General features: G+C 41.2%; 1 protein-coding gene across 2 annotated transcripts in view; it reads right to left on the bottom strand.

The window, feature by feature from the left end:
* tox2 (TOX high mobility group box family member 2) overlaps nucleotides 1-19,258 on the bottom strand; it is a 118,504-nt gene that overhangs the window by 40,000 nt on the left and 59,246 nt on the right. For both annotated transcript variants that reach the window (XM_058055116.1, XM_058055117.1), the window contains exon 4: nucleotides 2,524-2,841. In XM_058055116.1, coding sequence (XP_057911099.1) covers nucleotides 2,524-2,841 — 318 coding nt within the window. The remainder of the gene's footprint in view (nucleotides 1-2,523; nucleotides 2,842-19,258) is intronic.

The raw sequence follows: 19,258 nt of genomic DNA, 5'->3' as shown, positions 1-19,258 counted from the left end.
GTGCTCGTTTATTTGGCTACGGAATCACTCAAAACTAACATATGATGGTAAGTCAGAACTAAAATTCCAGCAGGCAAGCAGTGTGGATTATGCTGTAGACACTTCCTATAGCCTGCTAGCTTCTAGCACTCGCTTGATGACCAGGTTCAAGGCTACACTCCCGATTCCATCTGTTCATCGATCATCTCATCTTATCATTATGGTGACCTCGAGGTTCGCAGTTGACCTCACAGTCAAGAGATTGTGGGTTTGGATGTATCTCAGATGGAAAATATGTGTGGAGCTTGCATTTTCCACCCGTACTTGCATGGGTTTATTCCAGGTACCCGACCTTCCTCCCACATTGTATAAATATGCATTCTATATTAATTGTGTACCCTAAAATTTTCCATTTGTGTGAATGTGAATACACGTTCACACTAGTTCTCTTGCACTAAAAGTGCTACGTAGCACTCCCAAAATCCTTACTGAAGCGGTACACATCCACAAATTTTAGCCACACTAGCAAGTACAGCGGGTTGGAACCGGGGCTTTATAAACGCTGCCTGACGGATGATCACATCGCGGGCCTCAAACTCACCACATCCTGCCAAATGTTTGGCCCCAAATGCAGCACCAATATAAGCTTTTTAAAGCGCCACCCCGGTGAGACATTTTTGAGGCATGTTTTGCAGAGTGATGATAAGCGGGGCGGATCTGATCGGGGGGGTGGCCATTTATATCGGACGATACCGATCTGTGGCCGATCGATCGGAGCACTACTACACATTAGTGATGTCTAGTGACTGTAATATTACATATGACTTATCTTTCAATATTAAAATAATAAAAGGCCATAGTCAACCACAAAACCTAAATAATATTTTTTTAATAAATAATATAATAATATAGTATATAATAATAATAAATTAATAATTAATTTAATAATATATAATATATTAATAATATAATAAATTAAATAATACATTTCTGACAAACTGAGCTATATCAAGAAATGACTGTAGTGACTGTAATATTACATATGACTTGTCTTTCAATATTAAAATAATAGGCCATAGTCAACCACAAAACCTAAATAATAAATATTTTAATAAACAATATAATAATATAGTATAAAAATTATAAATTAATAATTAATTTAATAATATATAATATATTAATATAATAAATTAAATAATACATTTCTGACAAACTGAGCTATATCAAGAAATGACTGTAGTGACTGTAATATTACATATGACTTGTCTTTCAATATTAAAATAATAGGCCATAGTCAACCACAAAACCTAAATAATAAATATTTTAATAAATAATATAATATAGTATAAAAATAATAATAAATTAATAATTCATTTAATAATATATTAATAATATAATAAATTAAATAATACATTTCTGACAAACTGAGCTATATCAAGAAATGACTATTTTCATTTCCATTTCAGTCAGTAAAACAAATACAAACTTCCGTAATATTCAGCCTCCCTGAAGCATACTTGATGGCCACATTCTCTATGCTTTATGATCGCCATAGAGGATTGACTCATGATGACTTCCAGTATATGCATAATGTGTTACATGTTAAGAAGCCTTACATCTTGCCATGTTTCCTGGAATTCTTGTTGAGGCAATTACAGTGTAGAGGAGCTAATTTGAAAAGGGAGCAAGCAGCAAGCGTGAAGCTGAAGGAGCAATCAGTGCGTATTCATGTCTGAAAAGCTTGACAGATTGACCGATGCGTGCTGTCGAGGTAGATATGACATTAATTGATTTACCCACAATCATTTTGTCCACGAATCACGGCTGACATAGCAACCGTTGTATAAGCATTTGGCTCCTCCCACTTAGCAACAGCACTATTCCTTGGAAAAACATTCTAAAATATATTTGGTTTATATCTTTGCTTGATGTACATTCATTAGTCAGCCTTATGGGGATATTATTAATTTACATTCTGCGTTCAGTTCCTGCAATATGATGCCTGGAGGTGTGGTCACTGTGTGGATCGTAGATCTACTTCCCATAGTTCAATTCATCTTGTTTTTCATTAGATAACAAACTACGGAATCAACCAGCACCCTTGCTGTTTGCAGCCAAGTAATGCATTTCGCCCCAGTTACTTTTACACAATTTCACACTTTATGACCAAAATTATTGGTCAATTATTTGAATGATTGGTGTGTAATTGGAGCCTAACCCAGCTGTCTTCGGGCGAGAGGCGGGGTACACCCTGGACTGGTCGCCAGCCAATCACAGGGCACATATAGACAAACAACCATTCACACCCACATTCAGACAATTTGGAGTCGCCAATTAACCTAGCATGTTTTTGGAATGTGGGAGGAAACCGAAGTACCCGGAGAAAACCCATGCATGCACAGGGAGAACATGCAAACTCCACACAGAGATGGCCGATTGAACCCGGGTCTCTCGACCACTCGACCGCGGTGCAGCCCCTAGTGTGTAATTATTATCATAAAATTGTGTGGCTCACACCCCCGTGACGGTGTTTCTACTACTCACCGATTGCATCTGGCTGGAGACCAGTGGTCCGTCCTGCGCCAGCATGTTGGACATCATGAGTGTGGGCAGCTCCGGGTAGGAATACGGGTTGATGAGGCCGTTGTGCGACAGTGAGTGGCACAGGTAGCCCGCAGAGTCATGCTCCATCAGGTGAAGAAGAGGAGGCTCCGGGTGGTTGGGCGGGGTGATCGGAGGGATCTCGTAGTCTTCGTCCCCGGCTCCGTTACCACTAGTCGTACCGGCACTGCCACCGCCGCCACCTCCTCCTCCTCCTCCCCCGCTGCCAGCACCAGTGCCACCAGTCTGACCTGTGTAGCTCTAAAAAAGAGAGACCAATGGTACATTTAGGAGACATTTACACAACAATGGCCGCAAGTTCAGAATAACATTTTTACAGAAATTTTCAAAAAATTTGACAAAAATTTTCTGACTTGCATTTTAACAATACATCGTCAAAAACAGTAAAATAGTCCTGTTATATACGGGATCTTTGGGTAGCATTATTACAGTCGATCATTAAAAACAGCAGAATAATTCCATCACATACAGGATGTTTGACCAGTGTTTTTACAATACATCCCTAAAAGCTGCAGTACATTCCCATTAAGTAGAGGCACTTTTATTAGTTTTTTTCAGTCCATTCCAAAAAACAACAACAACAAAAAAATGTAGAATATATTAGACTAGTGTTTTGCAGTAAATTATTAAAAACAGCAAAGCATTCCTGTCATATACAACATTTGGTTCGGGTTTTGGCAGTAGAACTGTGCAGAACTTGCACTGACATAGTTTCTTAAAAAGCATCTAATATAGAATATTTTTGACTCGTGTTTTTGTAGTGAATCCTTAAACACAGCAACGCTCTCCTGTCATATTGAGGATCCTTAACTGTTGTTTTAAAATAAATTATTTTAAATAAATTCTTAAAAACGGCAGATAATTCCCATTAAGCATGCAGTATTAGTAGTTTTTCAGTAGATTCCCAAAAAGAGCAGAAAATTCCTGTCATGGAATATTTTTGTGTTTTTCCAGTCGATCCTTAAAAATAACAAAGCATGTCTGATTCTTTGACTAGAATTTGTACAGACAGCAAATAATGTCATATACAAGATCTGGCAGTAGATTCCTAAAAACAGCAAATAACTCCTGTCATATAAACAATCTTTGGTAACGGTAATGGTATTATTTCATTTGAACATGCATCAGATTACAATTGAATGCATCCCATAATCAGTTCACAGTTCCACATATCCAAAAGGAGTAGGAAGAAGCAAAGCTTATTAAATCCTACCCCTCCATCTGGTACTTTTACAATCAGTAACTGTTACATTTGTTCACTTCCTGCTTTCTTTGACTAGTATTTTTGCAGGAGATTCCAAAAATCAGTGTAATGCTTTTATTAGATATTTGGATAGCTCTCTGCCTTCAATTCTAAAAAAACAGGAAATATAGATTTTTGATAAGCATTTTTGCTATATACTCCGAACAAAACAATGCATCCCTGTCATATAGAGGATCTTTGACCAGGGTTAAAATAGTACTTCTTCATGTACAGTGATGTTATTTATGAGATTCTTACTTCAACGCTAGCTACCGTTAAGTGAAGTAAAAGCTGTGAAACATGACTTTGCACTGACATACATCAAAATAATAAGAACAGTAATAGTGAAGAAGAAGTATGGCGCCGAGTTGAATAGCCCTGCTTTGCACCTTCTTCTGAGGAGCTGTCACTCCTCGGGAAACTAAACAGATTGTTGCGCTTCTATGCAAAGCTTTACTGACTGTTTGAATTCCTGTTTTGTTTCATTTGTCACGAAAAAAAAGCCCTATATTTGAGTGCTAACACAGCAAGTCCAATCAGATCACAGCTCTACAAAGGAAACCAGAGAAAAATAGCCAGGGGAGTCAACAGGGAACGAAAAGCAATCTCGGCTGAGACGACTCCCATTGTAATGACTGTGTCAAATTAATCATCACAAATAATATTCTGGTGTCAGCCATTCAAGGGTTTTTTAATAGAATTTTTATGATTCATGTCGAGCCGTATACATCAAACAGTCAGTCGTGCAACATTTCTGAAATCAATTCAATATCATCTTTGTGTAGGCTGTCATCCTCGGCGGCGGAGCGGTCATTTATCTCTCAAACAGATACTTTTAGAAAATAAGGGGCGCGGGAAGATGGAAGACAGGCGAGAGAATGCAGTGTTTTCTTGTTTCTTCTCAAGGTGAGGGCATTGCACTGCTTTACACACAAGCAATAACATGTTTTAGTTCTTCCTTTTTTTTTTTTTTTTTTTGCTGCAGTCACATTTTCCACCACTAGTGAAATCTATCTGATATCCTTTCAATAAATCTGACCACAGTAAAGAAGATTTTATTGTGAGGCACTTTTATCCTCTTGCATGTTGAACTTTAATGAGAAAAGAACACTGTGATCACCTCCATTTCCAACCAGAACATTGACATTCATTTTGGTCAGCCATGCTTTGAAGACAGATGTTATTTTTTTTTTGTAAACCTTTGGGACTTACTTGTGTTATTGTTTGGTCTAATGGATGAGAAAATGAACATTTCCTGAGATTCAATTTCCCTCATAATTGTTGGAAGGAAACTGGATTGTCTGCTGTAAACATTGCAGTCATTGTTTGTGCAGCCAGTCCCTCAGAGCCGACACACCGCCATTGTGCTACTTGTTCTAATGACGGGTGCCATCTTTGAGTTATTGCTGAGTTTGCTTTATGTCTAAATATGTGTTCATATAGGACAACGATCTTTTCCTGCTTTGGATGAGGACAAGCGTGAAGCCTCATCCCTTGCCCTTGATGATAAAATGTAAATACCAAAGGTGTTCCCTGGTGGATGTTGGCCAGATAAATCATTCATATGTTTCTCCTGTGCATGCACTTTTTTATTCCATTATAATGCGCACTCTAGCTAATGCATATATTGTAGTATTTCTTTCAAAGTACATAGAATCCAAGAAAATATTGTCATGTCTTTGGGTCAAAGGCGAGTTGGTATAAACAGTTCATATTTGGTAAATAAATAAGTTAACAATGTATGGTAGCTAGGAGACCTGGGTTCGATTCCTTGATCGGGCATCTCTGTGTGGAGTTTGCGTGTTCTCCCTGTGCGTACGTTTTCTCCGGGGACTCCGGTTTCCTCCCACATTCCAAAAACATGCTAGGTTAATTGGCGACTCCAAATTGTCCATAGGTATGAATGTGCGTGTGAATGGTTGTTTGTCTATATGTGCCCTGTGATTGGCTGGCGACCAGTCCAGGGTGTACCCCGCCTTTCGTCTGAAAACAGCTGGGATAGGCTCCAGCACCTCGTGAGGATAAGCGGTAGAAAATGAATGAATGAATGTATGGTAGCTAGGAGACCTGTGTTCGATTCCCCACTCAGGCATCTCCGTGTGGAGTTTGCATGTTCTCCCCGTGCATGCGTGGGTTTTCTCCGGGTACTCCGGTTTCTTCCCACATTCCAAAAACATGCTAGGTTAATTGGCGACTCCAAATTATCCATAGGTATGAATGTGAGTGTGAATGGTTGTTTGTCTATACGTATGTGCCCTGTGATTGGCCACCAGTCCAGGGTGTACCCCGCCTCTCGCCCGAATACAGCTGGGATAGGCTCCAGCACGCCCGCGACCCTCGTGAGGATAAGCGGTAGAAAATGAATGAATGGTTAAAAAGTTAAAGTGAATCATCTTCCCCCCAAAGGACTGTTTTAGTGACAGTAGAGTGAGTGCTCTTTTTGACAATCTTTGATTTTTTTTTTACTCTTGATGAAAAGCAAGCTCCCCACGGCCAAAATCTCTCCCGATGTATATCGATGAATAGATGTGTTCTAACGTGCGACCAAGTAAGCTGTGGTTATGTGTGTCATGGATGCCAGCCTGTGTGACTGTGCGTTAGTACGTTGTGTAAACCTCACTCTTCACTCCTCTGACAGCCCAGGGCTTTCGGCTCACTGGCTAGTGCTGCTTGACTTCACTCTCAATCAGTGGGGATGTGTGGACGCCGGATCGAGCCATTGGCCCGCGTATGAGTTGTGTTTACAAGCAGATTTACGAAGCCGTCTACTGTACAGAGTTGTAACGAAAAGCTCCATAGTGAGTCTCGTTATAATGTGTATGTGAGCGAGAGCAAAGATGCCAAATCTAAAAAAAAAAAAAAAAAGGGCGTGCCAAATCCTGCTGTGGTGGTCCCAATTTAATTGTGGCGGGCTGCCACAAATAAATGACTGTATAGCGTATTCAGTGGTCAGTCACTTAATTAAACTGTGCATTAAAAATCATCACACGTGTTTCCCTGCACATACAATGAGTATTAATAACGCAGTACACAATTATCCTGCGCAGCATGCTCATACGAGGTATAGTGCGGAACATTATTTCCACAGTGGGAGCTGAGCCGGCATGTAACATTTTAATTAAGAGCCACATCTACGGACTTTAACAGTTACATTACAGCACACCTTCCATTGGATGGGAAACAGATGAAGAGACAGTTGGCGTGGGACTGAGAAAGGGAAATATCATTGATTGGGGAGTGTTCCAGCTTGTCTTTTATTTTGGCACACGTCTAATCCTCCCCTCTGTAGCGCTGCCTGCGCAGTCAAGGCCTTCTGGAGATGATATTGACTGTAGCTAATGGCTCATTAGCCACACATTCTCTTATTAGATTATTCTCACATTCAGGACCTAACCCAATTAAGCCATATAATAATAATAATTATATGATGTTGGAGTCATGATAGTAATACAAACAACTTTCATTATAAATAAATACAGTTTAAAATGGAGAAAAGCCATTTCACTTTTCTTCATTCACTGTGTAATATCTGATCGACCTCCATGTGCAATATTAAGGGCTCTAAATGCAATATACTAAGTTCTATGTGAGGTATTTCCATAATGCCTCATATTAACTCACTAGCAAGATCTCAGTGTATAGACTGGTCATATATCTCATCTCGTTTCATATTATCTACATACTGTATTGTATATAACTCTGGGAAAAACTGTTGATTTTGTTAATACTAGGGGTTGTTTATATTGTTTATTTTTCTATATTGTGTATTTTGTACTGCTTAACTGATTCTGTACTCTTGCTGCTGTGGGACGAATAAAGGCACATCTTATCTTATATTTACGGTATTTTTATTTTAATGCATCTTTTACTTTGTTTTATTCAACTCTATTTTTATTTCTTTTTCTCTATTGTAAAGGGTATTTGAGTACTTTGAAAAGCACTATACAAATAAAATGTATTATTTTTTATTATTACTATATAAGATCTTTGACTATGGCATTTTTCAGGCAGGTCCTTAAAAACAAAACAAAAATTGCTTCTGTGTATAAAGGATCCGAAAAAGGCAACGATCTCAGCAATACAGAATAAATCAGGCATTACAACATATATTCCACAAGAAATCAATGATATCTTTCAACAATATTACACTGATTCATAGTACTCTAACTGTACTCCCAACACTGTACCAATCGAAACGTTCTTAGATAGACTCCCCGGTCCAAAACCCTCATCTGATCAAGCACACCCCTCACTATTAACTACTATTAAGAGTATTTGTGGAAATCAAAACAACTTCTACAATACCACCATATATGAACACCATTCCAAAACCTATTAAATACCTATAACCTAACCACCAATGGCATCACTTCAACCACCCACAACAACAATAAGGAACAATAATGCTATAAAAAAAATCCCATAAAGCTCGTCTGTATACAAATGATTTATAATAGTACTGACAAAAACTGTACACATCATTGCAAGAACCATTCTCAGTTTTTAACAATTTATCCATGCTTTCTAATTACACAATAAACTGGTCAAAATCTACATTACTCCCACTAAGTCAAGACTCATGGGGATCCTGCAGCTCAAGCATCCTTTCCCCTCCTGCAATATAAAATACTTGGGTATTAGCATTTCCTGCAGGCTGTCAGAGCTCTTTAATCTTATACACCCCATTACTCAAGAAAATAGAAGACAATCTCAGAGGCTGGAAAAATCTTCCACTAACACTTACAGGACAAATTGCTGCAGTAAAAATGAAAATTCTACCTTAGTTTACTTGTTTACTTGTCTACTATGATACCTACCATTCCGACTGATAACTGCTTCAAATCAGAGGGTGGAGAAATTGTCCGAAAACACTTACAGGATGAATTGCTGCTGTAAAAATGAAAATTCTAGCTTATTTGTTTACCGTGATCCAATTCCCACTAACTGCTTCATATCGCTTAACGCCATAACCACTCATTTTTATTGGAAATAAGGTTGGGCGATATGGACCTTAGAGTACGTATATCACAATAATTTTGCTATGTATCACAATATGACAATATACAATTTTAATTCAGTGGAGCTACAAACCTTAAGACATATAATAAAATACATTTGTCTCAAATTGTAAAGCATATTTATTTCTTTTTTATTTATTTATTTTTCAAGTCTTCTACAAACTGTATTGCCTGTGTTTGTGATTAAGGAAGATGTAGTCACCCATGCAATCCCAACTACATACAGTATGTAAGATATTTTTTATGACACTATTATTTTGTTTATACTGTATATCCGCCGCTGCAAGATATCATCAACTCATCTTGTTTATGTTATTGTTATCATTTATACTGATATGTCATTTTCTTATCATTGGAAGAAAGTATACCAGTATACAGCTCGCTCACCATAGATGCCATTGCAGAGCTCCCTTTTTTATCCCCAATAATTAAAAAGTTTAATTAGTCCACGACTGTGAAGAGTTGCGGATTCCCTGTGATTTGATTGGCTGGCAACCAATCCAAAGTGTACCCTGCTTTTCGCCCATAAGTCAGCTGGGATAGGCTTCAGCATAAATCTGTCACCCTCGTGAGGACAAACGGCATATCTATTTATTATAAATACAAATTATTTATATAGTTATTTTTTTCCCGAAGGTGTGCCCAGCCCGCTTTGGCTGTGGGTTTAAGGTTGTGCCCCCCCATTCCCCTCTCCAATAAATAAATACACATGAAAGTAAAGGGTAAGTGCAGTGCTTAATTTAATGCACAACATACTGTACCAATGCAGAGAGAAACATGGTGAAGGGGACGCACAAGAATTAGGATTGGAGTGGGCGGCAATGTGTGGCGATTTGTCTGGCCTTGGCTGTGGGATGGGGGGGGGGGGGGGGGGGGGGTGCTTGGGAGATGCCTGATTACGGCTGGCTGGGCTCACCATAGGGTGAATAGCAAATAATCTGTGCCTTTCAGTCAATCAATAGTCAGTCAGTGAACATAACATGACAACATTAATTATATTTGTAAAAGAAATTATTCATTTATTTAGTCCGATTTAATGAATTTAATTTTTAATCGTTCTTCATTTTTCATCACAAATGGCAGCTAAGTTCTACATGGCAGAAGTTCTACTAGCCAGAAGTCATCGGCTTTTGTGATCTGCACTGAAATGCATTAATCGGCTTATGCCAATCAAATGATTTTCGATGGAAATTGGCTGATATTGATTGGCCGATCCGAGCAGTTAGTGCACAGGCCTCACAGCTAGGAGACCCCGAGTTCAATTCCATCCTCTGCCATCTCTGTGTGGAGTTTGCATGTTCTCCCCGTGCATGCGTGGGTTTTCTCCAAATTGTCCATAGGTATGAATGTGAGTGTGAATGGTTGTTTGTCGGGCCTCTCGCCCAAAGACAGCTGGGGTAGGCTCCAGCACCCCCGCAACCCAGTATTGAAAATTAATTAATGAATTAATGAATTCATGATTGGCCGATCGGTCGAAACATTTATAAGTTATCCCATACATCCTCAATTCCTTAAAATACCTTAATAAAATACTCTAAAACACACTTTGCATGTAAATAAAAAAATATTGAGAACCCCCCAGTATGGAGGATCTTTTGACTAGGCACTTAAAAACAGCCCATCATTTTTTATTTTGTCTAGAAAATCCCCCCCAAAATGACTGTTTGTTTATAAATGGTAGTGTTTATAGTGTTCCAAGAGCTCTGGTTTACACAGAAGTACTCTGCCATCCATCTCTCTACTGTCAACTCAGGCTTAATTAAAGCCAGAACTGATCTTCTGCCACGCTATCATGTCAGAGGCTATCAAGACACCACAAAGGCTGTCCAGGCAGGAATGAGCAAGGGTGACAAAGGCTACAAGGCATCCGCTTACAGCTACTCTATACCTTCACTCTCATTCTACAACAGCCCACAACTACCTTTCATGCTCGTTGCAAGAAATAGAATCCAGCGGCTATCTGGCAATCCCTGACCGCAGCCATGTAAAGCGATGATGCAGCCTTTTGGGATGAATGTTTTCATAGGAGAAATGGTGGAATAATTAAAGGGAAGTGTCCAAGTATGCAGATGGCCTCATTCACCCAAGATACTCTGTTGATTACTAACTAACCTCTCTGCCACTAAAAAAAGAACTTCTAATTGTATATTTTCTATTTCTCTCTTTCATGCCTCTTTTCCGTCTTCGTCCCCCGGTGTATCCCATTCCCACTGCTCGTCTCACATGTCAGACGAGGTCAGGGGGTCGTGGCCATCAGATCGCGCGTCAGAGCCGATTAGAATCAGAGCTTTTTTTGTGACATGTCATATTTCATTATGCCTTTGACTCATCTGGCCAGTCAGGAGGGGTCAGTGTGATTTGATTGGATGACAGAAATGATATAATTTGTGTTTAACCTTAGGCTGTATGAGGCTCTGAGTGGCGTACTAATGCATTTTGCAAAAGACGGGGGTGGGCCCTCTCTCCGCCAGCGACTAATTTAAAGTGGCACACGGCCCAGCTGAAGCCGTGCCAGGGCTATTGCGCAACATGTGCTGAGGTTACGAGCCAGGCTTTATCAAATAATAAACACAAACGTCCATGTATACGGTACTGTACTGTTTCCACTTAGGAGTATTTGACCTCTCGCGAAGAAGGCGCAGAACAACAGGTGGCATAGCATAATGATGCACCGACAGAGTAAAATTCTACATGATATAATTGTACTTTTTATATTTACGTTCAGGCTGCACGATGGTCGAGTGGTTAGCACGCAGACTTCACAGCTAAGAGACCAGGGTTCAATTCCACCCTTGGCTATCTCTGTGTGGAGTTTGCACGTTCTCCCCGTGCTTGCGCGGGTTTTCTACGGATACTCCGGTTTATTCCCACATTCCAAAAACATGCTAGGTTAATTGGCGACTCCAAATTGTCCATAGGTAAGAATGTGAGTGTGAATGGTTGTTTGTCTATATGTGCCCTGTGATTGGCTGGCGACCAGTCCAGGGTGTACCCTGCCTCTCGCCCGAAGACAGCTGGGATAGAATCCAGCACCCTTGTGAGAATAAGCGGTAGAAAAATCAGAGGTTGAACTGCCATTCGTGAATGAAGTGTGATGATAACCATAGAACAGGAAATCAAAGTTATTGCAATACACACATATATCCGAGAGAGAGAGGGAGGAAGTGAATAAGGGAATAATAATTTTCAATCATTAATTTTCTACCACTTTTCCTCACGAGGGTCGCGGAAGGTGCTGGAGCCTATCCCAATTGTCCCAGCTTTTCTCCGGGTACTCCGGTTTCCTCCCACATTCCAAAAACATGCTAGGTTAATTGGCGACTCCAAATTGTCCATAGGTATGAATGTGAGTGTGAATGGTTGTTTGTCTATATGTGCCCTGTGATTGGCTGGCGACCAGTCCAGGGTGTACCCCGCCTCTCGCCCGAAGACAGCTGGGATAGGCTCCAGCACCCGCCGCGACCCTTGTGAGGAAAAGCAGTAGAAAATGAATGAATGAATGAATATTTATGTTCAAAGTTATAACACAGGTTGATGATTTTCCTATAATGATTACCTTTCTTCCCCTATTGGCTGAAACAAATCACATGCTTCTACTACCGTTACCAAATATGGTTCCCTGCCCAAAACAAACTAATGCAGTATGCGTGTACCCGACATTGGGAAGGTTCTGCAAATTTTGCACAAACTCAGCCATGAGCTCCGAAAAACGAACCACAAGTCAGATCGTGTTTTCCAGCTGTCATGCAGACTGATGGCCATGTTGATGCTTCTGTGGGTGAAGCAGGCAGCAGGGGGGGGGGGGGGGGGGAGGAAGAAGAGAACATTCAAAAATGAGCACCATAATCAAAGTTACTGCCTGGCAGGGTGAATTTAGGATTACATTGGCGGACGTACAATTTCATTCCCCCTCTCTCTTTTCATGTGTGGAACGGAATGGTCTCTTAGAAAGCCTCTTTTAAACTTTTACTGACTGGCACAGCAACTATCTGCTCGGCACAGATGATGCACACTTCTTCAAAACTAAACTAATGAAAAGTACTGTTTTAATACTCTCTCTTCCTCCTCCCATAAGCAGAAAAGCTATTAGCATGTGAACACTGGCGCTACTGTGCGTACGTGACAAAACAAATGATTGTGGCAAGAAAAGGTAAATGAACAAAAAAAGACGGCTGGTGCGTGTGGACTGAGTGACTCTAACAATGTTGAAAGTAACAAAGGGAGCGCTGATGGTGCAGTCATCCAGACAAACGAGCATTATTCGCACAATTGTTAGGATCCTGTCACCCACAAATAAGTATGCTTTAAACAAATGGCGGGGTGTTAAATGTGTCTATGCATACAGTGTAATAGCCCTTGAAAGCTTTTGTGCACATTTAATAAGTATTCCTGATTTTTTTTTACCTTCCAGTGAGTAGCTGCTTTGTGTGTCACTGTGGGTCTTAAGTGTCTCACAGTCAATGAGGCTGTGTATCAGAGGCTGGCACAGCTGGTGCCAGCAGGACACCAAACATCTGGACCCTTGTGCTCTTGGTGGCATTGTTGTTGAGAGGCTGGTGGGGACGGCTCTCATGGTGTCGGTGAACTTCCCAGTCATACAGAGATGGGCTAGCAAAGGATGCCAGTGCAATGGAGTATTTGGATCCATCAAACCTGGCGGAGTACCTGCTCAAGTATGGAGTCTTTGTTACTTTAAAAAGCCAAGTAGTTCTTGAGCTCAATGTGGGATTGAGGCAAAAGAAATTGGTATGAATTGACTGACTCACGGCCGCACGGTAGTTGAGTGGTTAGCATGCAGGCCTCACAGCAAAGAGACCCGGGTTCAATTCCACCTTCGGCCATCTCTGTGTGGAGTTTGCATGTTCTTCCCGTGCATGCATCCAATTGTCCATAGGTATGAATGTGAGTGTGAATGGTTGTTTGTCTATATGTGCCCTGTGATTGGCAGACGACCAGTCCAGGGTGTACCCCGCCTCTCGCCCAAATACATCTGGGATAGGCTCCAGCACCCCCGCAAACCTCATGAGGATAAACGGTAGAAAATGAATGAATGAATGAATGACTGACTCACGGCTGCACGGTGGACTAGTGGTTAGCGCGTACGCCTCACAGCTAAGAGACCCGAGTTCAATTCCACCCTCGGCCATCTCTGTGTGGTGTTTTCATGTTCTCCTCGTGGGTTTTCTCCGGGTACTCCGGTTTCCTCCCACATTCCAAAAACATGCTAGGTTAATTGGCGACTCCAAATTGTCCATAGGTATGAATGTGAGTGTGAATGGTTGTTTGTCTATATGTGCCCTGTGATTGGCTGGCGACCAGTCCAGGGTGTACCCCGCCTCACGCCCGAAGACAGCTGTGATAGGCTCCAGCACCCGCCGCGACCCTCGTGAGGAAAAGCGGTAGAAAATGAATGAATGAATGAATGAATGAATGAATGAACGACATCCAGGTTTTGAGTGAAAAGGATACATAGCCGTAAATACACCTTCTTCAAAATAAGAGCGTTGTGTGCCCCATGTCTGCGTCAATAAAATTAGAAAATCATAAAAATATCTTAATATAATAATACATAAATGTGCTTTACAAATTCAGACAGGTTTTCACTGTGCCTATGCATGGCCAAAATAGTACTTATTGAATATTCATTATGACTTAATGTTGCTGGTTAAACCTATGAATGTACATGCTAACATCTTATAACAACACAATAAGGTGATCAAGTAAGATTACAACATATTGTTGCTTTAATGATACGTTCAGAAGAATAAGCACGGTTGCGAGTTTCTTACAGTTTTCTCATCCAGTTGTTGAATGTTTCTGCCCGTTTCATCTTCCCGCCATATGTTTCTGATGAGCCATTGTCGAACATGATCCTGCACTCTTTTATGTCCAACCTTTGACAAATCTATCACATTTGTGCCTCCATGTTCTGAATTAAAGGCCCATTCCGCCTCTCCAGTTGGGATGAGTAATACTCTTGTTGGCAGCAGCCCAAAGCCCAGCCGCTAGGTCTAAGATACCTCCACTAGCGAGCCGCCATTGGTTCAACTCAGTGGTGTGTGACTGACAGGAAGCGCGATGATTGGGATTGGGGGGAGGGGGGTGCGTATCTTTGCATCGGTGGGCTGATTAAAGCTCGGCTGCGTTTTGTAAACTCCCGCCATTCTTCTCCCCCCCCCACAACAGCGGCACGACCCTGCTGGTCTGAATTACAGCTTGGTCACATTAGGCTGATTTACAGCTTCCTCCTGCTGTTTAGATTAGAGAGGGGCTGGTTTGTAGTAGCAGGCTCCGCCCCCCACCCCCTCCCCGCCTCTTTTCTATTGATTCTCCCGCCGGTTTACCTCATCACCCCAATTCTCACCTTCATTACTCGACTCACCTCATTTGCACATTGATTTTGCTACTTCTTCGCTTTACCTTTCCTCACCTATCTACTGTTTTTTCCACTCCTGCATCCCGATTTTTCTCAAATGTCCGCCTGACTTGATGGCATCTCTTCACCGTTCCCACCAACTGGCCCCTCCCTCGCTCAATCCCTCCACCTCTCTGTCTCTACCCTCCCCAGTTACATCTTTTGTGAAAATGAAAACAACGCACAGCCTGCCAAAAATATTTCTATAGCCGCGTGCTGACAATGCAGGGAAGGGGAGACAAAGCAAAAAGATGTGCAGGCATATTTGTCGCGGCAGCAGAGAGATGGAAAGCTCTCTCTCTCTCTTTCTCTCTTTCTCTCTCCGTCTCTCTGGGGCCTTTTTGCAGTCATATACAACTAAACTACCCCACCTTTCAACATCTTATGTCCATTTAAAAGCTCTTTAAAAAACACTGTTTGTTTGTGCATGGCTCTCACTTTGCCAGTATGTTAAACCGCAGAATCTTATCATAGTCTGTTAATCCCCTTGGTGATGAGATGAAACTAATGGCAACCTTAATGTGTTTGTGGATGTCATTGCAGTTCATTGGCCAGCGTGCTGATAGAGACACTTGCATCACATGTCACAGTTAGTGTGGTCGTTGTTAAATCATGATGTCTTTTATAGATATTATGCATACACTGTGACACCCCCCTCCCAACTTGTAGTAAAAGACCTCTCCACTCATGGTGACCGTGATGCACATACAGTAGATAAGGTGTCTTGCCCTTCATTGCAGATGTGTTTGGGCCTGTTATGCAGTTTCCAAAGGGAGAGGGGATACCACAGTACATGTCGGGATTAAGGTTTCCCCTCAATGGACCACAGCTCCTCAATGCCGGCAGCACTCATGCATACCACTACCATGTTTCACTGTCAGCAAGACAAAATCTAGCCACTTATAATGGCTATATATTTAATTCATTCATTTTCTACTGCTTATTACAAAGGCCATGGGGGGTGCTGGAGCCTATCCCAGCTGTCTTTGGGCGAGAGGCGGGGTACACCCTGGACTGGTCGCCAGCCAATCACAGGGCACATATAGACAAACACACTGAAATTCACACTCACATTCATACCTATGGACAATTTGGAGTCGCCAATTAACCTAGCATGTTTTTGGAATGTGGGAGGAAACCGGAGTACCCGGAGAAAACCCATGCAGGGCTCTACATTAAAAACCGAAATGACTTGCCCATGGGGAATCCTTAAGGTGAGAACTACTTGCCCGAACTTGCCCCATGTAAAATGAAAAGACTGCCATAATGGTATGTAATTTTTTGTGGCATCACATGAGAATCTCAAATAAAGATGAAATGAGAGTACTACCATACTACCTTACACATGGTAGTCATAGTAAGCAGTGATATTTATAAGTTGTGCACCACAATGAAACATTATTGAATAGACACATTTGTGTACTAGTAAAGTGTTTTTAATCCAGAAAAAAGCTCAATGGTCAAACAATAATTTGTGAAGCAAAGGTGAGAAAAATCCACAGAGAAATGGAAGCGCTAGATTTTGTAACTTGTGCAAAATCAGCACTTGGTATTGGATCTAATGGGTGGTGTTTCATTGTGACCACTTCAAATTGTCACAGCAATGTGATTCACTCACCTGTGCCATCATTTGATTTGCTGCCGCTAATAAAATACTTGTTTAGGAGGCACTGGTTCATCACTTTTTGCTGTTTCCTTCAGAATTAGACGATGTTGGCAGCGCCGCCATGACGGATGTTTTCGTAGTCAAACGATCGCTGATTGGTTGATCGCGAACAACGGGTGTGGGTAAAACGCGGACTGTGGATTACGGCCCGCGGTCTAAATAAACGATTCTGATTGGTCCATTTCAAGATTTGCAAGGATTGGTTTGCAAATTACCACCGGAATTACGCAGTCCGTGTTTTACCAACACCCAACAAGAACCGCTTTAAAAAAAACTCCTGGCAGTATGGCATGCCAAAGTGCACTTGCCCGACGGGAATATCACTGATTGGATTTACTTGCCCGAATTTTGTTTTAACTTGCCCCGGGCCATCGGTACAACGTTATTGTCGAGCCCTGCCCATGCATGCATGTGTGAAAACTCCACACAGAGATGGCTGAGGGTGGAATCGAACTCAGGTCTCCTAGATGTGTGGCCTGCGCGCTAGCCACTTGTGCAGCCCCCAGTATATTTTGTCAAATAAAACATAAAGTACAAAGAATAAGGTATCTTTAAAGTACCCTTGAAAGCACTTTTATTTAGTCTAAATGTAGTTTAGAGAGTTTAATGTAGTTAGGGGAGTGGGACCAATCACAGTGGAGTGGGCGTGCCCAAAGGTGGGGCCGTTTTGGAAATCCAAGAAAGGGAGGAAACCGGAGTACCCGAAGAAAACCCAAGCATGCACGGGGAGAACATACAAACTCCACACAGAGATGGCGGAGGGTGGCATTGAATCTCCACTCGACCGCCGTGCAGCCTGCTATATATTTCAGTGGATAGTAAATAGTGATGCTTGCTGAAACTCGTTTCCATACTTGCACTGGTGCCGACGTAAACAATAGTAATCAAATTGAAAAACTAAGTGGCCTCATTTCGGAGCTAAATTAATAGAGACTCAGACACCTAAAATGAGTGCTTGGAGGCGATATTGTGTCATGACTTTTAAGTAATGCAACATCCCGACAGAGACACAGAGTCTGGCAGTCGTTTTAAACTTTGATCAGAGCACAATTCGTCACTTTAAACTTGCACGCATTTCTCAGTCGCCATTTACACCAAGACAATATACAGCACGTCTTCATTATCCACCAATGGTGTATCAATTATCAGTTTCTTTGTGCGGCATGTACAGTATGCACTTAAAAAAATAGTGTAAAATGTTGCTACTTTTTGCCACTGGTGTTGATAATTATTACAATTATGTTGCAGATTTTATTTTACATTAGTGATTGTATTACTTAGTTATGATTTATATTATTTAAGTATTAAATTACTATTCTGTTCAACTTGGATGTCAAAAAATTACATCAAAACAAACATTTACCAGTTCGGGCACCGTTTAGCACCAGTATCAGATAATATGTAAATGATATCCTACCTTAAAAGTAACTATAGTAAAAATAACACAACTGTAGTCATTCATTCATTCATTTTCTACGCCCTGGATCGCCAGCCAATCACAGGGCACATATAGACAACCATTCACACTCACATTCATACCTATGGACAATTTGGAGTCGCCAATTAACCTAGCATGTTTTTGGAATGTGGGAGGAAACCGGAGTACGCGGAAAAACCCCATGCATTCACAGGGAGAACATGCAAACTCCACACAGAGATGGCCGAGGGTGTGATTGAACTTGGGTCTCCTCGCTGTGAGGTCTGCGCGCTAACCACACGACCGCCGTGCAGCAAGTAGTCAACTCGAAATGCAAATTCTGTAAAGCAACGTGAGTACGCTAAATGTTAACTATACTCTATACTGTCAGGGGGAGCAATTCAAAAATTTTTTTAAAATAATAATTATTTAATTATAATTAATAATTAAAAAGTATTCCTTACTGTGGCTTTGTAACGTTTAGGTAATGAAAAAAAAATCAGTCGTCGCATATGTTTACAGCAGCGCTCATTAAAGACTTACCTAATCATTATGTGCTAATATAAGCACACTTGTAGTTGAAACATAAATATGCAAAAAGAAGAAGAAATCATTGACGAGCAGATGTTTCTTTTCATACCTGCATTGTACTTCATCGAGGATAGAGGGCAATGCATCGACTTAAAAGCGAAAGAAATATGCAAATGCACTCCTTTCAACTCGGCAATCCATAATGTTTCAGCTTTGATGCTGAAAACCAAAAGGATGGTAACTCGGAACCAGTGTGACTGACTGACTGGCTGGTTTGCTGGCTGGCTGGCTGGCTGGCTTAAACACGCCACTTTCTGCATGCTAAAACCACATGCAGCGTTTTGGCAGCAGAGAGGCTACAGCGGCA

The sequence above is a fragment of the Doryrhamphus excisus genome, chromosome 18 (genome assembly GCF_030265055.1).
Source record: "Doryrhamphus excisus isolate RoL2022-K1 chromosome 18, RoL_Dexc_1.0, whole genome shotgun sequence".
Lineage (NCBI taxonomy): Eukaryota > Metazoa > Chordata > Actinopteri > Syngnathiformes > Syngnathidae > Doryrhamphus > Doryrhamphus excisus.
This window is presented reverse-complemented; position numbering and strand designations above follow the sequence as displayed.